The 22,053-nt window shown below is 37.1% G+C and overlaps 1 protein-coding gene across 4 annotated transcripts in view; it reads right to left on the reverse strand.

Moving 5' to 3' along the window:
- Positions 1-22,053, reverse strand: part of GPHN (gephyrin) — a 478,645-nt gene that overhangs the window by 71,578 nt on the left and 385,014 nt on the right. For all 4 annotated transcript variants that reach the window (XM_037031472.1, XM_037031470.1, XM_037031473.1 and 1 more), the window contains 3 exons: positions 14,103-14,195; positions 4,497-4,552; positions 794-913 (listed from right to left, as the gene is read on the reverse strand). In XM_037031472.1, the coding sequence (XP_036887367.1) occupies positions 794-913; positions 4,497-4,552; positions 14,103-14,195 (269 nt within the window). The remainder of the gene's footprint in view (positions 1-793; positions 914-4,496; positions 4,553-14,102; positions 14,196-22,053) is intronic.

Below are 22,053 nucleotides of genomic sequence, written 5' to 3' on the forward strand. Positions count from 1 at the left end.
AATGTTTGGCTTAGTGAAATGTTCAAGAACTTGCCCAAGTNAAGGGGGGAATGGTGGGGGAGGGTGTGTAGGGTGGAGGGGAAGTGGGGGAATAGAACAACTGTAATGGCATAACCAATAAAATATATTTAAAAAAAACCTCAGTTGAAACAGCTTTTTCTGGTGGCTGATCCTCTGGTTTCAATAACTGCCACTAGTTTCAGTGGAATGAAGGCCTGATTAGATTAAAAAAGGTCCCGACGTCCTTCATTTCAGGCAACAGAGGGAGAACTGGCATGAATTTAATATTTCCAGGCTGTCATCTGGCGGCACACATTCTCCTGAAGTATAGATACTAGAGCCGAGTACCACTTGGTTCAAATGTTTGGCTTAGTGAAATGTTCAAGAACTTGCCCAAGTGTTCTTTGTTAAATTCTTCCTATTAAATTCTCCTTCGCATTTTATCAGAAGGTAGTTTCAATTAAAAAATTTCTCAGCTAGAAGGTATGCCAATAATTAGTACCTCTGCTTTTCTATCTTGAGCCAGTTTCTTTCCTTGTTTGCATGTGAAATTTCTTGGAACAAATGTGGTTCAAAGTCTGGTATAATCACAGTGATGATCCTAAAAACATCTCCTATAACAAAAGAGTTTCAAGCCTAAGGCAATTCCTTATTTAGTGGAGACCCATACAGTACATTGTAAACCCCTCACATGACCCAAAACACTGGGTTGAGCTCATGAACACTGCAGAAAGTGGGCGTGACTTCAAATGCTGCTGCAGGAGCGCAGAGATAAGACCTGGCGATGACGTACATCATCGGACTCCCTGATAAGTTCGGTATCTTCTACTTGTACGACTGCGTCAGCACCGCAGGGGATGGGAGCACCTGTTGTAACCCGCATGACTTGTCCAGGCATGACCGTCTGAGTTGGCTGGAAATAGGAACGTGTAAGAAAGAGCTGATTTACTTTACTGCTGCAAAGGAAAAGTAACATTTTCCTACAGGAGATGTAACATTTTAAGAAAAAAACATAAAAGGAAAGTGTTACAGTCTTACTCATTTTGGGCCAATGTAATGAAAGCTACCCCCAAACAGGTTCACTCACACCAAGAGGCTATAAACTTGATTTATGGTAATGACCACTATGTAGATATCTTTCTTGGTGCTCTGTTTTTCCTTTTGAAGAACTGCCACTTAAATTTGCCACTACGGTCTCACTCAAATGATGTGGTTTTTCTTAATATGTGTAAAGTGACTTGAGAATCAAGAAAAAAAATGCCATGCAATGTGATTTTTGTGAATGACAATTATGAAAAACCAGCACGTTAGTCATTGCCTGAAGTTCTGATATTTGAGAAATGTAATTTATAACTAAACTTTTTGGTTAAATATAGGCAAGTCAGAAAAATCAAGATTTTGCCCTTGAAAATCTTTCTAAAACATATTAGTTCATCTTTCAGTAACTATTCAAAAGTCTAATTAATGTAATTAATTCTAAAATGATTCCAGTGTCTGAACTTATTTAAGTGAAACACTACATTCAAAGTTTTCACTGTCTGAATGGCACAGGAGACTGACCACAGGGCCCGCCCGGCAAACTTCTCCTATCACAGGGAAGAGCCTATTTCTGTAAGATCCATCTAATAGGTCTAATCAGGCCTCAGAAAAGTCACTTGTCATTGGCCATGTTTTAGGTCAGAACTGGGGAAAAATGCTTCAGATTTCTCCTAAAATAAAACTCTGAGATAATATTAATTCCCCAATAAAAATATATTACAAAAATCTGCCTCATAAGTATTTATTTAAAATTTTAGGTCACAATAATGTGAATATATTTAACAGTACTGTACACTTAAAATGATGAAGATGGCATCTTTTAAGTTATGTCTTTTAACAGATTAAAATAATTTTTAGGAAATAGCTAAGGAAATATACCTCTGCATTGGATATACAACTGAAATAAAAGTGGACATTTATTTATTAGAACAGCCTTAGAAAGCTGCTTTCAATACTATCACTACAAACAATACCACCAATGATATTATTGAACCCTACTCTGTGTTAGGTATAGTGTTAAGTGCAATATTACGTTCCGTTTATGTAACAACCTTAGCCTGATAAAAGGCAGGAATTTGTTTTATTTTCTGTTTGCCTCTCCAGATCACACCATTGTACTATCCTGGGCTAAGGCCTACAAAGCTGACCTCTATGGACTACTTCAAACAGGTTTCTGTCACTGGCTTCTGGTTAGGTAAAGCCAATGTGAGGGGCCAAAAAGAGATTAGAAGGGAGAAGAAAGAGAAAAAGTCGAGTTTATATTCCCTTTGCTCTTTCCCTGCTGGGCTGTGGTTTGGTGAAGGCTCTGTCTCACATCTACTGTTGAGGGGTGGCCCTGTCCCACAGCTATGAATCTCCATGCGTCCAGGTACTACTGTTTCCCTTCGCTCCTTCAGACCAAGAGGTGGTAATGGAGTTTCACTCTTAGCTCTGGAGTGCTTCACATTCCTCTGTTAGTCTCCCTTAACCCTGTCTGCATCTTGGACATCGTCCCTGCATCAATCTTCACAATCACCTCTTCCCAGGCATATTTACTGCTCTAGCATTCCAAAGCCAAGAAGGCACCTGGCACAAAGTTGGTAGCCAATAAATATTTCCGGAATGAATAAACGAACATGAATAATCTCATCATCACAACTGCCTGAAGTATGCGATCCTTGGTGGTTTACATCTCCTGTGCTGCCCCCGCTTTTCTCCCACCGTCAGTGGAGAAGGGGATTCTTGGGATTGAACTGTGTATCCCCTTATTCTGTTCTCTGAAGAAAAGACATTCCAGGCTTATTCGGAATTGTATTTTAATGCAGTCTTTTACCAAGGTAATGCATAGGATTTAAAATGAAAAGTTTAGGGCCCAGTACATTCACGTTTCTTCTTTCATTTTCAACCCCAGATACTACCACTGGCACCACCTATTGCCTGGTGCATCTCTTAATACGCTGTATATGACCATTTTTGTGGCACAGTTACCTCTGATGAAAAACACTGAAGATATGATATGACATGTTTTTTAGTAGAGATGCTAATGCCAAAACAATATTCTGAGACTGTGGAAAAAGGCATTTAATACAGGCCTAACAAGGTCCTTCCTTTGCTGAAAGTGCTTTTTTGGCTAAGGCAAAAAGTAAATCCTAAAGTGAGTTTCAGGGCATTTGCTTCTTAAGCTGTGTTAGCATGAGGCCCTACCTTAATTTAGTTGGGTTCAGTGTACCATATACTGTAAATATATTTTAAGGTTTACTGTGGTTATATATGTAATTGTTTCTACTTCTTACTTAAATCCACACTTAAGAAGTGTTTTTGTGTGATTACTAAATAAAAAATTTGGCACCTCTCCAAGACTAGTCTAAATGGTAGATGAAAGATCACTATCAGCTCAATTATATTAAATCCGGTATAAAAGATATTACTAGATATGTAAAGACATTTATATATCCACTTAGAGTAGATGTATAAACTACACTTGAATCAATGGAAAAACTCTAGCAATATGTGAAATATACTTACTTCTTTTAGACTGTTAAGACTTGTAACTAATTCTTCTTTATTGATATACCTGTATACTTTATATAAAAAGTTTAAATATTGATTTTTCTTTAATGGCTATATTAAACTGGGTTTTTTGAGCTTTGTCCAATGACAGCATTGTATCATTAAATAATTTCTTCTTTGAAAGTGTCCAGTGCTGATCAATAGGACCAAACCACACTCTGTTTAAGACCAATTATTTTGGTACAGCAAGAAACCATTCTGTAAATCACTGTCTCAGTGTATGCAGTGGCGCCTCAATGCTCACCTGCATGTACTTTCAGTAAGTGAGCAATTTGACTCATCTGTATGATATGTAAGTTAAAAGGACATCACAGGTAATTTGAAAAAAACCCCACCCATCTGAGGGGTATAATTTTGATATTTTTTCCCCACCAAACTTTTATAAGAACTTACAAGAAGTTGGCAACTTTTAAGTTTCACAACTTTTCTTGAGCTCCTTGTTCTCGAGAACAGTTGGTGGTCTTAACCAGCAAATACAGTTTATGAAGTCCACAGAGCCCTTAACTACGTGCTGCTGCCTATCCGTATGTATTCTACACTGTGACTACCACAAACTATTTGTAGTTCCCTAAGCATTCCGCGTAACTTTAAAAACACTTCTGGAATGTAGTTCTACTCAGAATATTGATGTTTACACAGGAACAAAGAATCATCCAATCGCAGGGCTGGAAAATGTTTGTTGGCCTGTCTGTGAGACATACGACCTACACAATGCCATATATCAACAGATGAAGATTCTTTCAGTTAAGGAAGAATTGGTTCTTCTAATGGGAACTGTCCCTTAATCTCTTTAATAACCTGTAATGATTCTCTAAGATTTCCCTTACAATGATGGTAGAAATTAGAATTAGATCCTGAAAGTCCACGAAACTAAAATCTTTAGGACCTGTCAGGCCTATGGACCTCACCTGCTCACCAGCTTGGGATTCCCCAATGATGAAACGATCTCCTGGGCCATCAGCAGCTGTGAGATGAACAGAACCAAGAACAAACATCAGAATGGACCTATAGCAAGGAATAAAAACCTAGTGTTGGAATCCTACAATTGGACTCAAATGATCACACAAGGATTCAGGAAAACGGAATACATGTCTGATCTCCTAGACTAGATAATGGCTTTGTTACTCCTGGTTTGAGCTTTGGCATCCAAAACTCACAAGTACCCACAGAAGTGTTCCTAGTTTGTGCTCTTTCTTTGGTGCCTCTTGATATGCTTAGTCTTCCTGCTGTTTGATAATTTACACATGTACTTTTAAAGTAGGAAGTTCTTTTATGCCTACCCTCCTAAAATACCATCTCCACATTCATGGATACCACTATATAGATCAATATTTCTCCATTTTCTATATAATTTGTAGTTTTCCATAATATTTTCTTATTTACCACCCACTTGATCTTCATAATAACCCAGTAAAGTAGGAAAAACATACATCTTTTCTTCATTTGACATTTGAAGATAGTGAATCATAGAATGAAGGAACTCAGGTAGAAAAGGTTAAGTACATCGAACAAGTTCTGGTTAGTGGTAGGGCTAGGACTAAAATCCAGCCCTTAATTCCCAGTATAGTGTGTGTGTGTGTGTGTGTGTGTGTGTGCATGTGTATGTATGTATATCAATGGGTCGAAATGTTATTTCTGAATCAGAATGCACAGGCAGTGCTGCACCACATTTTCCACTATTTTAAAATGGAAAGAAACCCTTTCACAATTAAGATGAAAAAAAAAAAAACCACCAAAACTTCTTATCCATTGTTTTTCTACATACAATACAGTAATGACTGGATAAAAATATTCCAAGAGATAAGTGCATTCCAAGGGGTTTCTTCACAGATGATACAGATTTCCGACCAAAACTACTGAAAAGGGAATGCCTAACTAATGAGTTTTAAGATAAGGACAATTAATTCCGTGCTATCTGCATATAGCCGATACACAGAAAAGATAACACTTTCTCTGTAACTGTTTTAATTATACTTGCAATCATGCTGATAAATAATAAAGTATTTTCCTTTTTTAAAAGGGACACATGAAACTCATTTATTTCTCTATGTGACCACAGTGTCGCAGTTTTGCCAAAGGCTCACGAACAACACTGTTTATAACGAGCCGCTCTTTGTGCACAGACGGCTTTGGTCGACCTGCTGCGGGGAGACACAAGAATCAACACTGGGTGTCTTCTTGTGCTCCACAGACATTATCTCAGTTAATAAGCTCTTGGTTTTCTTGTGTGTGTGTGTTTCTAAATTATTATTGTATTTTCAGTGTTCACTTGTAAAAAAGAGAACAGTATTCCTGCATAGCTACTCTTATGCTGTTTTCACGGGTTCTTCTTTGTTAAGAACTTTTTTAAGTGAACACTTTTAAACATAGAAGTCATTGCTTCAACAATTATCAACATTTTACCAATCTTGTTTCATCGATTCCCCCACTTACTTTTGTAGTATTTTAAAGCAAATTGAGATTTTCTTACTGTAGACAGTAAGAAATCAGTTCTCTTTCAGGGCTCTGCACTAGGTGCATCTCAAATGTGCATACATTTATTTCAAATTGTTTTTCTACTAACGATATTACCAGCTCGCCATCTCTCAGCAGCAACCTAGACATTTTCTTTTTTTACTTCTTTGCAAGAAGGGAAATTGCTGGCTTTAGAGTGAAAATAAGCTGAATCCAAATCTTACTCATTCTCTTGGTTCTGCCTCTTATGAGCCTCAGGACTTTTGGCAAATTGCTAAACTTTTCTCTAGCCTTCAGTTTTCTTGTTGATAAAAATGGGGATAATCATTCTTTAAAAATACTAACATCTTTTAGAGCTTTTCACTCCTTTCACTCATTCACTAAATTCCTACTGTCTTCTATGCCCAACTGTTACACAGGTGCTGGGAGAGAGTTGAGAGTAAAACCAGACACTGTTTCTATTCACAACAGAAGGTGAGCCCTAAAATCAACTTGCAAAAATTTTTTTAAAATGAGAAACAATAGAAAATATATTTCATCATACATAGTAAAGGTAAATACTGTTTCATAAAATTTATTTTTATTTACATGTGTACAATGTATATTTGTATGTATTGTACATATTATATGTGTGTATATCATTGGCATGTACTGTATACTTTATTTAATGTGTGTCTTCCTATGAGTGTGGTTACAATAAAACTCTTAATGCCACTGATATAATCAGGTAGACAGTTACTAATTAATCATATTAATGAATATAGAAACACAAATTGAGAAAACCACTCTAAAGGAACATGGTTTTATGAGAGCATACAGTGAAAGTACCCACTGTATACTGGAGGGTCAAGGAAAGCCACCCTGATACAAGTTTTAATTTGAATATGAAGGATGAATAAGGCTAAGTAGGCAAAAGGTAGGGGATGTGTGTGTGTGTTGGGGGGAGAGATACATATGAAGTGGAAAATGCTCTATCTGAAGATCTTCACCCAAAGACAGCAGTATGTGTAGAGGCCTCTGGTTCGTGTCCTCCTTGTAGCTTATATTCTAGCCACTCTCAACTTCAAGCCCTGTAGCTCCCTGAGATGACTCATACTTCAGCTCCATAACATGAGCTCCTCCCACTGCTTGGAATGTCCTTTCTTTATTCCTGTCTTTGATAAAAAACTCTCAGCTTTTAAGACTCACTTCAAATGTTATTTTTTATGATGTCATATCTGATTCCCCTTCCTTAAGAATCACCTACTTCCTCTTTTGTTTCTCCAGTTTATTACTCAAGTAACTCTATTTATGGTTTCCTAATATATTGCAATTATTTGCTTATTTTTCTCAGGGGAATCCCTAACACTTGCTGTAAAATAGGAATTCTATACATGTTCAATATGTGAAGTATTCAAAATGTCCAATAAATGAGTGTGGTTTCTAAGAATCTTTTTAGAAAGATACATGCATGAATAAACAAATATATAATGTTTTTCGACACAAAATGCTGTATTTTGAATGCCTTTCATTTTCTGCTAGGTATACTGTTTTCTAAATGTGTGTCAACATTCACTATCTTTAGAATGTTTAGAAAGATTGCTCTGATTGATTCTATATAACTTAGATTATGTTGCCAGTTATTCAGTCAAGATAGTGTCTAGTTCATCATTAATACTCAATATTGTTAAAAGAATGAAGACATGAATTTGGCATTTTCATAATACTTAGATGAGAATGTACTGTAAATTTATTGTATGTGTTGCTATTGTTTTATCAATTTTTTAAAAATACTTTCATAACTGCATATTTTCTCTCTTACGAGCTCTGTAGAAATGGGATCATTTCCTTTATTTCTTTTTCCTCCTGTCTCCTGTAGCCTTTCTTTCCTCCTGTCTCCTGTAGCCTCACACATGCAAATGCACATACACTCAAAATGTAATTTACAGCAATGTTCTGCACAAATATTCTAAATAAATGCCACTGAATAATGAGTGGCTGGAGATAATCTGGGGCAAGCCTGGTACAGAGTTCAGGGAGGCCAACACCTGAAAAAGCCCTTGAATGATTCTAAGCAGTAAGATTGGGGAAGGTGTGCTAACTGGGGAGAGAATATGTGCTCACTTAAACTATGTTCGCCACCTTGTCCTGGGAAACAGGTCTCTATACCAAAAGCCCAGTCAACCAACATTATAGAAGGCTCTCAGAACCAAGAGAGGAGTCAGTTCTTTTAAAAAATATTATTTCCCTCACAATAGTGTTTCTCAGCCCTTAATGTGCATATAAATCACCTGGTGGTCTTGCTAAAACAGATTGATTCAGCGGGTCTGTGATAGGGCCTGAGGCTCTATACTTCTAACAAGTTGACGCTGATACTGCTCACTTAGGAACCACTCTTTCTGAGGAGCAGAGAAGACTGCACTGGAAATAGATGAACTCAGGCTAAGAGAAAACTTAAGGAATAAAAAAATCAGTGAACAACTGAAGTCCTGGCTTTACATTAACACCAAGATTCACTATTTCTTAAAGGACAGAAAAATAATAATGACCAATTTGATATATATTTAAAAATGTTAAAGACACAAGCAAAAGAGAAGTTGCTGTTTTCAAGATGAATTTTACAAGCTTGGGTGTGAGGGAGCTGAGGTGGAGGAACAGGGGTATTATGAACCTAAAGCCTGAAATAAAATTAAGCCACAGTATGCCATTAGAAAACATGAATGGATTCCAAGAATTTCTGTAAAGGCTTAGTATCTTCCAGTCCCCCCACCCCCCACCAATCCTGACATTTCTGTTAATAAGTTTTCTTTTTCTGTTTTGTAATAGTAGAATTTAATTTGAAGGAGTGGTAAAGCAATATAAACCAAATCCTAACAACAAATGCATTATATAAGTAATTTATAATGCTTAATACTAGATCCTCAAGCTGCTCCCATGTCCACCCTTTGTTTATCTGTTTACTTAAAGGTTTATGATGATATCATTTGATATAAAATTAATTCCATTAGGTAGCTCTGCATTGTGGCAATGTATAGAAAATCTTTCCAAGCCATTTGCGATAAACTTATTATTCATTTTCATTTTCCAGCCATATGTGAGCTCTCTTTAAGCCTCATGAAATGCCTGATGGATATTCATTTCTTTTTAATACTAAAGAGTCTCATCATTTCCATGTTAGGGCTGAATGAGACTATAGAGACAGCAGAGATCCTAGGAAATACCTTCAACAGAGGAAGAAGGCAGAGGGATTAAGAATTTGTTTATTGTGCCCTGGCTGGTGTGGCTCAGTGGACTGAGCACTTGCCTGTGAACCAAAGGGCAACGGGTTCGATTCCCAGTCAGGACACAAGCCTGGACTGAGGGCAAAGTCCCCAGTAAGGGCCACGTGAGAATCAACCACACATTGATGTTTCTCTCCCTCTCTCTCTCCCTTCCCCTCTGTAAAAATAAATAAATAAAATCTTCAACAAAAGAATTTGTTTCCTTTGACAATGGAACCAAACTATCTAAGACCAGGATGATAGGAAGTAATAGGGTAATAGTATTTGAGTATACTAAGATTCAGAGTATAGAAGGAATCGGGGTGGGGAGAGGGAAGGTGAAGAGAGTAGCACAAAACAATTAATACTTGTTGCAATTATACCGAGGGAGCAAATCAGGTGAGTTGTTTGGAATTTTAAATCTGTCACCTTTTCTTATAGAAAGCAGGAGCTCTTAGTATTGGGAAAAGAGAGATTATTTCCTTAAATAGAGTATTCATTAAAATTAATTCTTCCAAATTATGTCTCTGAGACACAAGAAATACTCCCACATGAGAAATACTCCCATATCACAAGGCCTCTCCTCATCTGGAGTGTCCTACAGTGGCATTCAATAGGCTGTCAAGTGAGTTGGGAGAAGCAGCTATGGCCAAAGAGGTTTTGAATGGCCAAAACGAAAACCCTGGAACATGACTTTCATGAAGGACTAAGAACTAGCTTTAAATCAAAAAGGTTACATTAATAAATAAATAAATGGAAAAAAGGTCATACTGAATTAGTCTAGTGGAAAGAGGTACAACAAAATGTTAATAGTGGCTAGGAAGTGAGATAATGGGTAATTTTAAATGTTCTTTTTAATTTTCTGTGTTTTCCATAAGCATATACTTCAATCAGAAAAAAGAGAAAAACTTCAAAATTTACTTTACCCAAATGGCAAGGATTTCTCCTAATATGTCCTTCCAGAATTGTTTGTTATAATAGTTATCAAAATAATTGCTGACTTGTTATAATTTTCCCTTCTTCTAAAGGATCCCAAAACAATTTCTAAAAGGATAAGCCTTTCAAATTGAGCATTTCAAGAAAGCTGAATCTGGAATTCTGAGATATTTTTGCCTTTATTAACATTTAAGAAGAAATTGTGTAAGAAAGTTGTCTAGTTTCATTTTTTGCATGTATCTATCTAATTTTCCCAGGACCATTTATTGAATAGACCATCTTTACCCCACTCTATATTCTTGCCTCCTTGGTCAAATACTAATTGTTCATGCAGGTGTGGGTTTATTTCTGGGCTCTGTATCCTTTCCCTAGATCTGTACGTCTGTTTTCATGCCAGAACCATGCTGTTTTGATTACTATGGCCTTGTGGTGTAGTTTGTTATCAGGTAGCATATCTCCACCTTTGTTCTTTTTCCTCAACATTGCTAAGGCTGTTTGAAATTTTTTGTGGTTACATACACATTTTGAAAGATATGTTCTAGTTCTGTGAAATATGCCTTTGGTTGTTTTTTTTTAATGCAACAGGATGGGTGGACCTAGAGGGTATTATGCTTAATGAAATAAGTTAGTCAGAGAGGAATCTAAAGAACAAAACAAACAAACAAAATTGAAACAAACTCATGTACACAAAGAGTGGGCTGGTGGTTTTGGGGGTGGGGGGAGTTGGGGGGCTGGGAGAAAGAGGTGAAGTACAGATTGGTGGTTACAAAATAGTTATGGGATGTAAAGTAAAGCATATGGAATACAGTCAATAACACTGCAGTAATTATGTATGGGTCCAGTTGGGTAGTAAAAATATTAAGGGAAACACTATGTAAAGTATACGACTGTCCAATCATTTAGCTGTAAATGTGAAACCAATACATAATAATATTGAAGTAAATTGTAATTAAAAAATTTAAAAAAAGAGAAATTGTAAGATAATGGGAATCCACCCACATCTCTACAGGAGGGTGTGAATGCATCAAGATGACCGATTGGCTTAATGAGTGTGAAGGGAGAAATAACTCAAAAATATGAATAAAAATATTGTATTGGTTCTAATTGACAGTATGCTTTCATTTTCTTTTATCTTTCGAAGTCACTCCCTGCTGAATGCAGTTTTAGGTTCATTAGGTCACAGTTCTTCCTATTATTTAAATCCTCATTACTTGATTCCTGCCTTCTATACATTCTATTCTACCTTAATTTTTTTAAAGCTGTTCCTATTTCTTATTTCCTTAGTCATTTTTTTTTTTACTGTCTTGATTTTTCAACTGACATACCTTAAAGCAAGTGATCCTCCAACTGGTTTGGAGTTTTATCCACATATTTCTGAAGGATACTGGCTAATGCTCAGTGATCCAGAGCAAGTTAGCAACCTCTTTACACCTAGAGGGTTAGCAATGCTCACGGGTGCCACTGGTTATTACTGGAAGGCCTAAGGCAAAGGCAGAGGAGAAGAAAAAAGGGAGAGTAAAGGGCGTGGGGAGGAAGGGATGACAGTAAAGGAGGACAGGGTGGAGAGAAGAAGGTACACAAGTAGAGTGGTAGAGAACCACAGCAATAGCCTCAAGGGTATTCTTACCAAAACACTGCCTGGTGGGGGTATTATAACACAGGGAAGAATAAGATCTTTTCTTATACGTGCCTTTTTGTTCACTGATGACTTTGTTCACTTATGACACAGATACACCAACCATTCCCAATTTGAGATTTAACTATATCCACAATGTCATCTGTTATGTGTTATGTCTCAGCTATATGTTCTATATATTAGAGACCTATCAAGACTTCACAGGAAATAAACCATATGAACTGGATGCATGATATATAATCCATTGAAACTTTTATACTGTGCGATGTCATTTTAGATGTTTTTCTCTATGTCAAACAAAAATAAAACCCTACCACTTCCAAATAAAAGAATAAATAAGGCACTGAGTTAACTTTACATAAAAATTTCCTTGATTCTATAGCAGAAGGCTCCTTTGTGGCTCATGGAGGATAACTGGTCTTCTTGGCAATAAGAAAAGCCGAGAGCAATAGTTTCCTCTTATCAAGCTGCTGCTACCTCATGAACAAATCACAGAACAACATTCTATTTGGGGATAATTTGCCTCAATTTATTTTCTCACGTTCTCCTACTTTAGGTTACAAAGGACGTAAAGGATAGTCTTTTCTGCCCCTTTGTTATTTCATTTGTTGTAGCTGTTTGTCCTATTCTGGAAGTAAGGATTTTTTTTGTGTGTGCTTTCATTGCAATACTTTATGTGTACCAATTTATAAGTTCAAAACAGAATTTATATTTTGGATTAGGAATAAGAAACAAAAAGATCGAATGAGGCTGTCAGGAGATAAAATAATTTTATTTCTGGACAATATGCATTATATAGTACACACTGTAGAAGGACTACATTTGGGGAAAATTTGTTAGGATTTGTTACTTGTGTTTTCAGAAACACTCTAATTTAGTGAGATCAAGCTGAACGAGATGCATCCGAGACAGTGGTTCTGAGAAAGCAAACACTAGTAGGAATTGATCTCTTTACCATTTTATTTACATAGAACATGAGATTAACAATTTAGATAAATGTTACACTTTTTTCAGAGATGGTGTAAGTAACTCTGTTTATCATAATAACAGTAGTGATAGTCATAGTTACTATTATTAAACATTTTAAAAAATAATTACAGAGTGTTTTTTTTTTTGTGGTGCCAGGAACTTTACGAAGCCTTTTTATAGTCTCATTTAATCCTATTGGGATTAACAAACACCTATTGGGGCAAGTACTGTTATAATTATCACCATTTTACAGATGAGAAACTGAGGCTCAAAAAGTTTAGGTAATTTGCTCAAAGTTATATCGATGAAAACTAGAGCCCAGATGACTCTTCTGTTGCTCAAAGCCCATAACCTTAACCGCTTACTGCGCTGCCTCCACCACAGAAAGATTCTGTATGAGATGGCGATGGAACACGGAAATGAATGGATGTATCGAATTTCAAAAAAGAGAAAATTATTTCAATAGCTAGATAGAGTAAAAAGAAAATAATGACAAAAAAACAAATAAGAGACTCCATAAATGACCATTACAAAGGAATTGGCCTTAACAGCTTTGATAAGTTTGGAAATGTTTTTAGACATTTCTTTGACGACATCAACCTTGAGCTAATAAGCAACAATAGTTTCTAAGCAATTCAGTTGCATTTTCATTTCCTGCCTAAAGATGGGACTTTAGGCAGGAAAATGCTATTTCATATGTGTTTTTAAGTTTTATGTAGTCTGGGGCAACTCTGATGGTATGAGCTGCTGGTACCATCTGGGCCTTCAGAGATTTGGAATACGGCATCTTTCAAACAATTAGAGGTTTCCTTCATGCTAGCTTTTTACAAAGCCTTTATTGATGTTTGAGTTTAAAGCAAGAGAAAAGACCACCCACTTTATTCTTACGGTGGAAATCTGCTCTTCTTTCTTGTACCATATAGATGTTTTCAACTGGAAGACATATGACAAACTTCCAGATCAGGCAAGACTGTCTACTGTCTGTCTGGTATGTGTAGAGGTTGAAATAAATTATAGTATAGTGTTTTTTAAACTAATCTCTACATTTATTTGTAAATAAGAATTTTCAAGCAACTATGTTAATTTTGCTGAAAAGTTTTAAACAAGATTGTGTCAGAAAATATATAGGTATAGGTTAATTTTGTTATCTGTGAATAAAATCATTTTGATAACAAGGGGAAACAGATTTAACAATTGTTGGATACCTAGGCTGAGCAAAACATCTGAAAAAAAAGTACAATGTGAGTTATGATGATACTCAAGAAAGCCAAAATATTTACCTCGAACAGCATAGCCATCTTTTACTGATGCTGGGAAGGGGGGTAGGTTATCTTTTGCATATATATCTTGAGCAAGGACTCGGCCCATTCCATCTGAAAGAAAAGAAGCAAAACGTGGATGTTGAGAGTGAAGGTTAAACACGCAGTCACAGAAAAGTTAAGCATGTGTGCTTGTCTGGCAAGGCTTGTCTATATGCTCACTCAGTCCTCCTAACATCTATCCCACAGAATAGGAGAAGGAAGAGATGGACCCTACTGTCTGAAATGAAAGACTAGATTCAGACAATTAACAGTAATGCCTGCAGAGATTATCTGAATATGAGTAGCTACAAAGTCATCAAAGATGTGTTCAAGTTGACATGTCACTGATTCTTTGACAACCCAAAGATGACTTTACAAAGCCAATTTTAAAACATTCTCATACCCATTAACCTGGTAATTTCACCTGTAGAAATATATAATAATAAAATGACTAAATCTTTTTTTTCAAAAGATTTAGACAGAGGGGAAGGGAGGGGGAAAGAGAGAGAAACATCAATGTTTAGTTGCCTCACAGGCTCCCTACTTGTGACCTGGCCCACAACTCAGGCATGTGACCTGACTGGGAATTGAACCCATGACCCTTTGGTTTGCAGGCTGTTGCTCAATCCACTTAGCCACACCAGTCAGGGCAAAATGACTAAATCTCTATGCACATGTTTATCTCAGAGTTGCTTACATTAGTGAGAAATGGGAAGAAATCAAAAGACCAATAATATAGACATTTAAAGAGACAATGATCTATCATTATGACAGATAAAATATTATACAGGCTAAATAACACTTATGAAGAATGTTCACTGACACAGGAAAGTTCTTATAATATAGTTAAAAACATGCAGAATTCCACATTTACTTAAGACACACGCATATATCAATAGAAAAAGATGGAGAGGGCATACATAAAATACAAAGCATTATTTCAGTATGCTAGAATTCTGTACAATTTTTATTCCCTTTGCTATACACTTTTCTGAAAATTTCCAAGTTTTCTAAAATAATCATATCATTTTTCTGAAGGATTTTCCTTATGAAGAGATAAATAAAGAAAAGAACTTCCTTATCATTCCATTTGAAGTTTTGCCTTGATTTTGGCTTTATTAACCTAAAAAATCAGCAACTATGAGAAAAGGGCAGCAACCTACAATGTGAAGTGACTATTAAAAACACTCAGGATGACAATTATTTTTGGCTAGACCGCAGGAATTTGAAGTAGTGCCAACAAGAATAAAAGTTGCAAGAGGTATGACCAATTCCTTATATCCTCTAGTCAGAATCTTCATTATTGTTATTTTAGAGAAGTAAAAGAATTGTAAATAGGAGGTGAAGAAGGAAAAAGAGGATTAGGAAAACAGCTCCAAATTTCTCTGCAAAGACTACAAGTAATTAAGGACTTGATTTATATGAGAAGTTTGTATAATTAAAAAAATACCAGTGTTTCCATAGCTAGATGGGTGAGTTTTTGTGTTTGTTTGCTTTTTGTTTGTGGCTTTGTCCTTCACAGCCAACTACGACCCCTGGTTTCGAGATCCAGAACCAAGACATAATGACAGAGAGATTTAAAATATTCTACTCTGATCCACAGCAACAGTGATGCTGACTCTTTTTAGGGAGGTGGCATCTGAATTGGAAGCAAGAACTTCTTGGCAGATTTATAGCTTCACATACTCCTGGGAGGTTGAGGCTGTTTTGGAGCTCTCCTGGAGCTATGGACCCTGGTTTGTAAGATCAGGAACGTGGTGGGGCCAGAGTGTTGGGTTTGCATTCACACACACAATGTTAACTCCCAAATGAACCTCGGGCTATAAGGTAGTCTCTGGCAGTAAGTTTCTACCATGGCATTTGCCTAAGATTACAATAAAACTCCTGGGAGACTCCTTATCGAGAGATAATCTGGCCAGGGTAGAAAATAAGAATGTGATCTCTACACCAGCTCAGATCCCAAGAGAATGGCTTTGCTGGAAATTTAAATAGCTTAAAGTAATTATCAAAGATAGCACAAAGGCTGAGTTTCTCTGTAGTCTGGTCCAGTTAATTTAATAAATGTATATATAGCATTTTATAAATTATTAAATAATATCCCATACATAATTTCATTTAATTCTCACAAAAATCTAGTAAACCATTATAATTTTCATTTTACAGATAAATAAAGAGAAGTTTAAATAGGGTAAATCACTTACCCACAGCCATATTTTTCATAGGTGGCTAAAATAGAATTGAAGTTTAAATCATTGAACTTCAATCTTTATTACAATGGCCAATAGCTACAATTCATGTTCCCTCTACCTATTGCTGTTCCTTTATTTCTCTGACAGAAAAAAATTAAAAGGTGATTCTTCAAAAAACTAATACAGAATTACCATATGATCCAGCAATCTGACATCTAGGTGTATATCCAAAAGAATGAACAGCAGAGACTTGAACAGATATTTGTACACCCATGTTTACAATAATACCAAGTTGCACCTGGGGAGGCCAAGGGAGGCCTCAACCTGATCCAGGTTCTTGTCAAATTCCAAGAAGGAATTTGAGAGCATGACAGATTTAGCAAAGCATAACACATTTATTAAAATGATGGTATGCATTTGAGAAGTAAGAACGGGTGACCTCGAAGAATGAACTGCTCCAATGGGTTCTGGGGGGAAGGTTCTTATTAAATGCAGGCAAGGGTTGGGGGATAAGGTGGTCCTTGGCTTCTGATGTTAGTGGGGTGACTATTGACATGATTCACCCTAGTCCCTCCTTTCCAGATAGCAATTTCTTTCTTTCTTTTGTTTTCTCAATTACAGGAAATGGGGGAGGGAGAAATAGGGGAATAAATAGGTGGTCAGTGAAGGTCATAACTGTGATATTCAAGCAAAGACAGAAAGGGGGAGGGGTAGAGCTAGAGGCCAGTGTTTCATACTCTAAATTTCCTGTTTCAATAGCAGCACTATTCACAATAGTCAAAAGTTGGAAGCAACCCAATTGTCCATTAATGAATGAATGGATAAACAAAATGTGATCTATACTAACAGGAATACAAAGTCTGTCTAGAAGGCACCCAGCCAAGTAATATGAAAGACAGACTTCCAGTCAAGATGGAGGCATAGGTAAACATGCTTCACCTTCTCACACAACTACAGCAAAAATAGCAACTAACTACAGAACAAATATCACCCAGATTTGTCAGAAAATTAAGCTGTGTGGAAGTCTGACAACCAAGGAATTAAAGAAATCACATTCATCTTGATGGGAAGGAGGGGTGGAGATGCAGAGATGTGCAGAGAGGTGTAAAGTGGTGGAGAGGTGCAGAGACACAGACGGGCGCAGAGAGGCATGGAGATGTAGAACAGGTGGTCCCACATTCACGTGTGGTGGATAAAAACTGGGAGAGATACCTTGGGGTCAAGGGACCCCAGCCCCAGACCAGATGACCCAGCCCAGGGTTCCAGTGACAAAAAGTGAAGTCCCCATCACTTCTGGCTGTGAAAACCAGTGTGGGTTAGGATGGCACAAGAAACTTCGGGATTCTCAGGAGACTCATCTTAAAGGGACCGCAATAAACTTTGGACATAAGAAGACCCACTCCCTCTGGGATTAGGCACCAGGGCAACAGCTGGAAGGGCACCAGTGGCATAGTGGGAGAGGCTGGAGTGACTGGCAGGAGAGTGAGTGCAGGGAAACAGCTTCTTCCAAGGCAAAACTCCAGAGGCCAGGCAGTGGTGATGTTCCTGCTCCGAGCCCTCCCCCCACAGAGCCACAAAGTGGCAACATGGTTTAACCCACTCTGGTGATTACCTAAGGCTCTGCTCCATACGACTTACAGGTGCACTTTTCTACAATAGGCCATGCTATTAGGACAGGGAGTCAAAGCAGCTCTACCAAATACACAGAAACAAACACAGGAGGCTATCAAATTGAGGAGGCAAAGAAATAAGGCCCAAATGAAAGAACAGGACAAAACTCCAGAAAAAACTAAATGAAACAGAGGTAACCAAACTATGAGATGCAGAGTTCAAAGCATTGGTTATCAGAATGCTCAAAGAACTCACTGAGTATGGTAACAGCATAAAAAAAGACCCAGGCAGAGATGAAGGTTACATTAAGTGAAACAAAGAAAAATCTATAGGGAACCAGCAGTGGGGGAATAAAGCCCAGAGTCAAATCAATGATTTGGATCATAGGGAAGAAAGAAGCATTCAATCAGAACAGCAAGAAGAAAAAATAATTTAAAAAAAACAAAAACAAACTAAGGAGCCTCTGGAACATGTCCAAATGAAAATAACACGCAAATCACAGAGAAGCCAGTAGGAGAAGAGGAAGAGCAAGAAAATGAAAACTTATTTGAAAAAATAATGAAAGAAAACTTCCTTAATTTGGTGAAGGAAATAAACATACAAGTTCAGGAAGCACAGAGAGTCCCAAAGAAATTGTACTCAAAAGGACCATGCCAAGACACATCTTAATTAAAATGACAAAGGTTAAAGATAAAAAGAGAATCTTAAAAGCATTAAGAGAAAAGGAGACAGTTATCTAGAAAGGAGATCCCATAAGATTATCAGCTGATTTCTCAAAAGAAACTTTGCAGGCAAGAAGGGACTGGCAAGAAGTATTCAAAGTGGTAAAAAGCAAGGACCTACAACCAACACTACTCTACCCAGCAAAGCTATCATTTAGAATGGAAAGGTAGATAAAGTCCTTCCCAGACAAAGTAAGCTAAAGGAGTTCATCATCATCAAGCCATTATTACACAAAATGTTACAGGGACTTATTTAAGAAAAAGAAGATCAAAATTATGAACACTAAAATGGTAACAAATACACAACTATCACCAACTGAATCTAAAAAACAAACTAAACAGGAACAGAATCATAGGTATGGCGATTATTTAGAGGGTTATCAGCTGGGAGGGAAAATGGAGAAAATAGGGGAAAATGTATGGGATTAAGAAGTATAAATTAATAGGTACAAAATAGACAGGAGGATGTTAAGAACAGTATAGGAAATGGAGCAGTCAAAGAACTATATGCATGACCCATGGACATAAAATAAGGGGGACTGCTGGAGGGAATAGGGGTACTGGGCAGAGGAGGGCAAAGGGAAAATTTGGGACAACTATAAGAGCATAATCAACAAAATACATTAAAAAAGAAAAAATACAGATGCTTATTGAAGAATGTACAAGATACAAGAAACATTGTACACAGGACAATGATGCCTCAGTCACCTTCAAAGTGGGCATCTTGGGACCTCACACAGTTCTCCAAGTTACCATCAGCTGCTCCATTGTATTTTTCTAAATCTCACTGACAGTCTGAATTCTCTTCCTTTTCAAAGGTGATTTTAGTTTTGGGAAAAGCCAGAAATCATAGGATGCCAAATCTGGGCTTTTGTGGGGCAGAGTCACCTGGGTGATCTGATGTTTCACCAAAAATCTCTGTACAAGACATGATGCTCGAATGGGCCCATTGTTGCGATGAAGTTGCCAATTACCAGTTGCGGACTTCTGAATCACTGAAATAGTTTCTGTGGAGCAATGTTTAAGCTTAATGCAAAATTTGATGCAGATTTGTTGCTCTACTCCCTGTCACTTTGAGTGTGATGGTCACACAGGATACACGCTCACTAAATGGCATCTACCACCCTCAATGACTAATACAGTGAGTTGTCACTGTTCATGCATGCACATTCCAGTCTGCTCTCCTTGGCTGCCAGGTTATATCCATGTCGTGCAAACTGTTCTTGTTATATTAACAATGGCTGGACTTTTTTTGACAAATCTAGTATTATTCAGTCTTAAAAAGGAAGGAAATTCTGACATATGGTATAACATGTATGAAACTTGATGACATAATATTAAGTGAAATAAGCTACTCATAAAAGGATACATATTGTATGATTCACTTACATGAGGTAATTAGGATATGAAAAATCACTTAGTCAGAAAGTAGAATGGTGGTTACCAGTGGCTGGGGAGAGGGGAGAATAGGAAGTTACCATTTAATGAGTTACAGAGTTTCAGTTTGGGGAGATGAACAGCTGGGAGATTGATGGGGCAGTACAATGTGAATGTACTTAATGACCCTGAACGGTACAATTAATAATGGTTCAGATGATAAATTTTATATTATGTGTTTTTTTACTACAATAAAAAAGAAATGAGGTATTGATACATGCTACAACATGAACAAACCTTGATCTTGGCTTTATTAACCTAAAATAACTAGGGACTATAAGAAAAAGGATAAATAGAAAAAGCCAGTCACAAAAGATCACCTATGATCCCACTATATGAAATGTCCAGAATAAACTTACAGAGATAGAAAATCGACCATTGGTTACTCAGAGCTAAATGGGAGTGTGGGGGGTAGGAGAGGGATGATAGCTAATGAGGATGGGGGTTCTTTTGGAAGTGATAAGTGTTGTAAAATTGACTATGGTGTTGGTTCTACATATCTGTGAATATACTAAAACATGGAATTGTATACCTTGAGTGGGTGAAATATATAGTATATGAATTATATCTTCATAAAGCTCTTATTTTTCAAAAGGCAAGTATGAATTTTTTAAAAAAGAATACTCTCATTTCACATATAACTATATTTAGATGAGTCAAGAAAAATCATATTTATAGCACACATATACCATCAGGTCTTTATAGACCTCCTTTAAATATCATGGAAAGAAAAATAAAACATTTCATCTGGGAAAAAACCTGCTTCATGCTTAGATTATTAATATAAATTTATTAATATGTGTATGTAATTGGCCAGTATTTTTAATTTTGGACTTGCACTAAATATAGGGTTGCTATAAGATAAATTATATCCCTAGTGGATTAGTTCTGCTTTTGGAGTTGGTATCAAATTAACTTACCAGCAGATTTTAAATCTCTTCAAGGAGAAAAACATGTATTACCTCGAGGTTTGGTTTAAAGGCCTAAGACAAGGGACAGAATTTTTAGAGAAATATGCAATAGATTAGAAAATGGTTAAGACTCCCCATTTCAGTAGATACTAGAGTACTGAAAAAATAAATGTCAGATACACAAGCACCTACTGTACACCCGTATCTCTCAACAGGGTTTGGAACTAAACAACGGACTGCTTCCAAGCAGTCAGTGTAAGAATTCATTCAATGCCAGACCTGACGATCCACGTGGGAACTTAAAAAGTATGTAGTAGCGCTGAAAATTACTTCCTCACGTGGGGCAGCCTCTCTTGTACACACCTAGATACACAGAGGTTAAAGCATCTCTTTTGTGTGCCCATAGGGGGAGCCCAAGGATTAGTGCTGAATAAACTTTGGGCCTGTGATTTGAAAAAACGGAGCCTCAAGCCTTCTTCAAATTTGAGTGGGACCCAGGCAGCAATAACTTTTCAACTAGATAATAGGACTGTTTAAGGTTTCACATTTAGTAGAGAAACAACAACGAGCAGCTGAAGCTGTGGGAGCCAAAAGTTTTACTGAAATATATAAGTTCATGAAAACATGAGCAAAATTCCTTTTTCACAGGTGCTTCACTCCGATGAGAACCCTATTTATAATAAGCAAAAGATGGTTCCCCCGATATATAATTAATAGAACTAATATGCTTTCTTAGGAATAGTCGGTGGGAGTTCACAGCTCTCCATAGTCGGAAGCGAGGCTCAGCTGGTGAAGGCTAGACAGTGTGCCAAGGAGCTGTGGTCCCACTTCCGAGTACGAGGAGGTAGCGCCCGTCGAGTTCTACTCTTCCCCTCACACTGTATTCTCTACGTCCTGTATACCCAAGAATATATTCAATTTGATGAGGATGGTAACAAATATGCATATTTCTAGATTCTGTGGAGGCAGAAATCTTAAAGGCAGGGCTAGGTATCAATGGGGACCCTGGGCCATACATACCATGCAGTGCTGTCGATAAGAAGGGAGGAGCGTAAGACTG

The sequence above is a fragment of the Sturnira hondurensis genome, unplaced genomic scaffold (genome assembly GCF_014824575.4).
Source record: "Sturnira hondurensis isolate 20B ecotype Veracruz unplaced genomic scaffold, ASM1482457v3 Scaffold0021143, whole genome shotgun sequence".
NCBI classification, from domain to species: Eukaryota; Metazoa; Chordata; class Mammalia; order Chiroptera; family Phyllostomidae; genus Sturnira; species Sturnira hondurensis.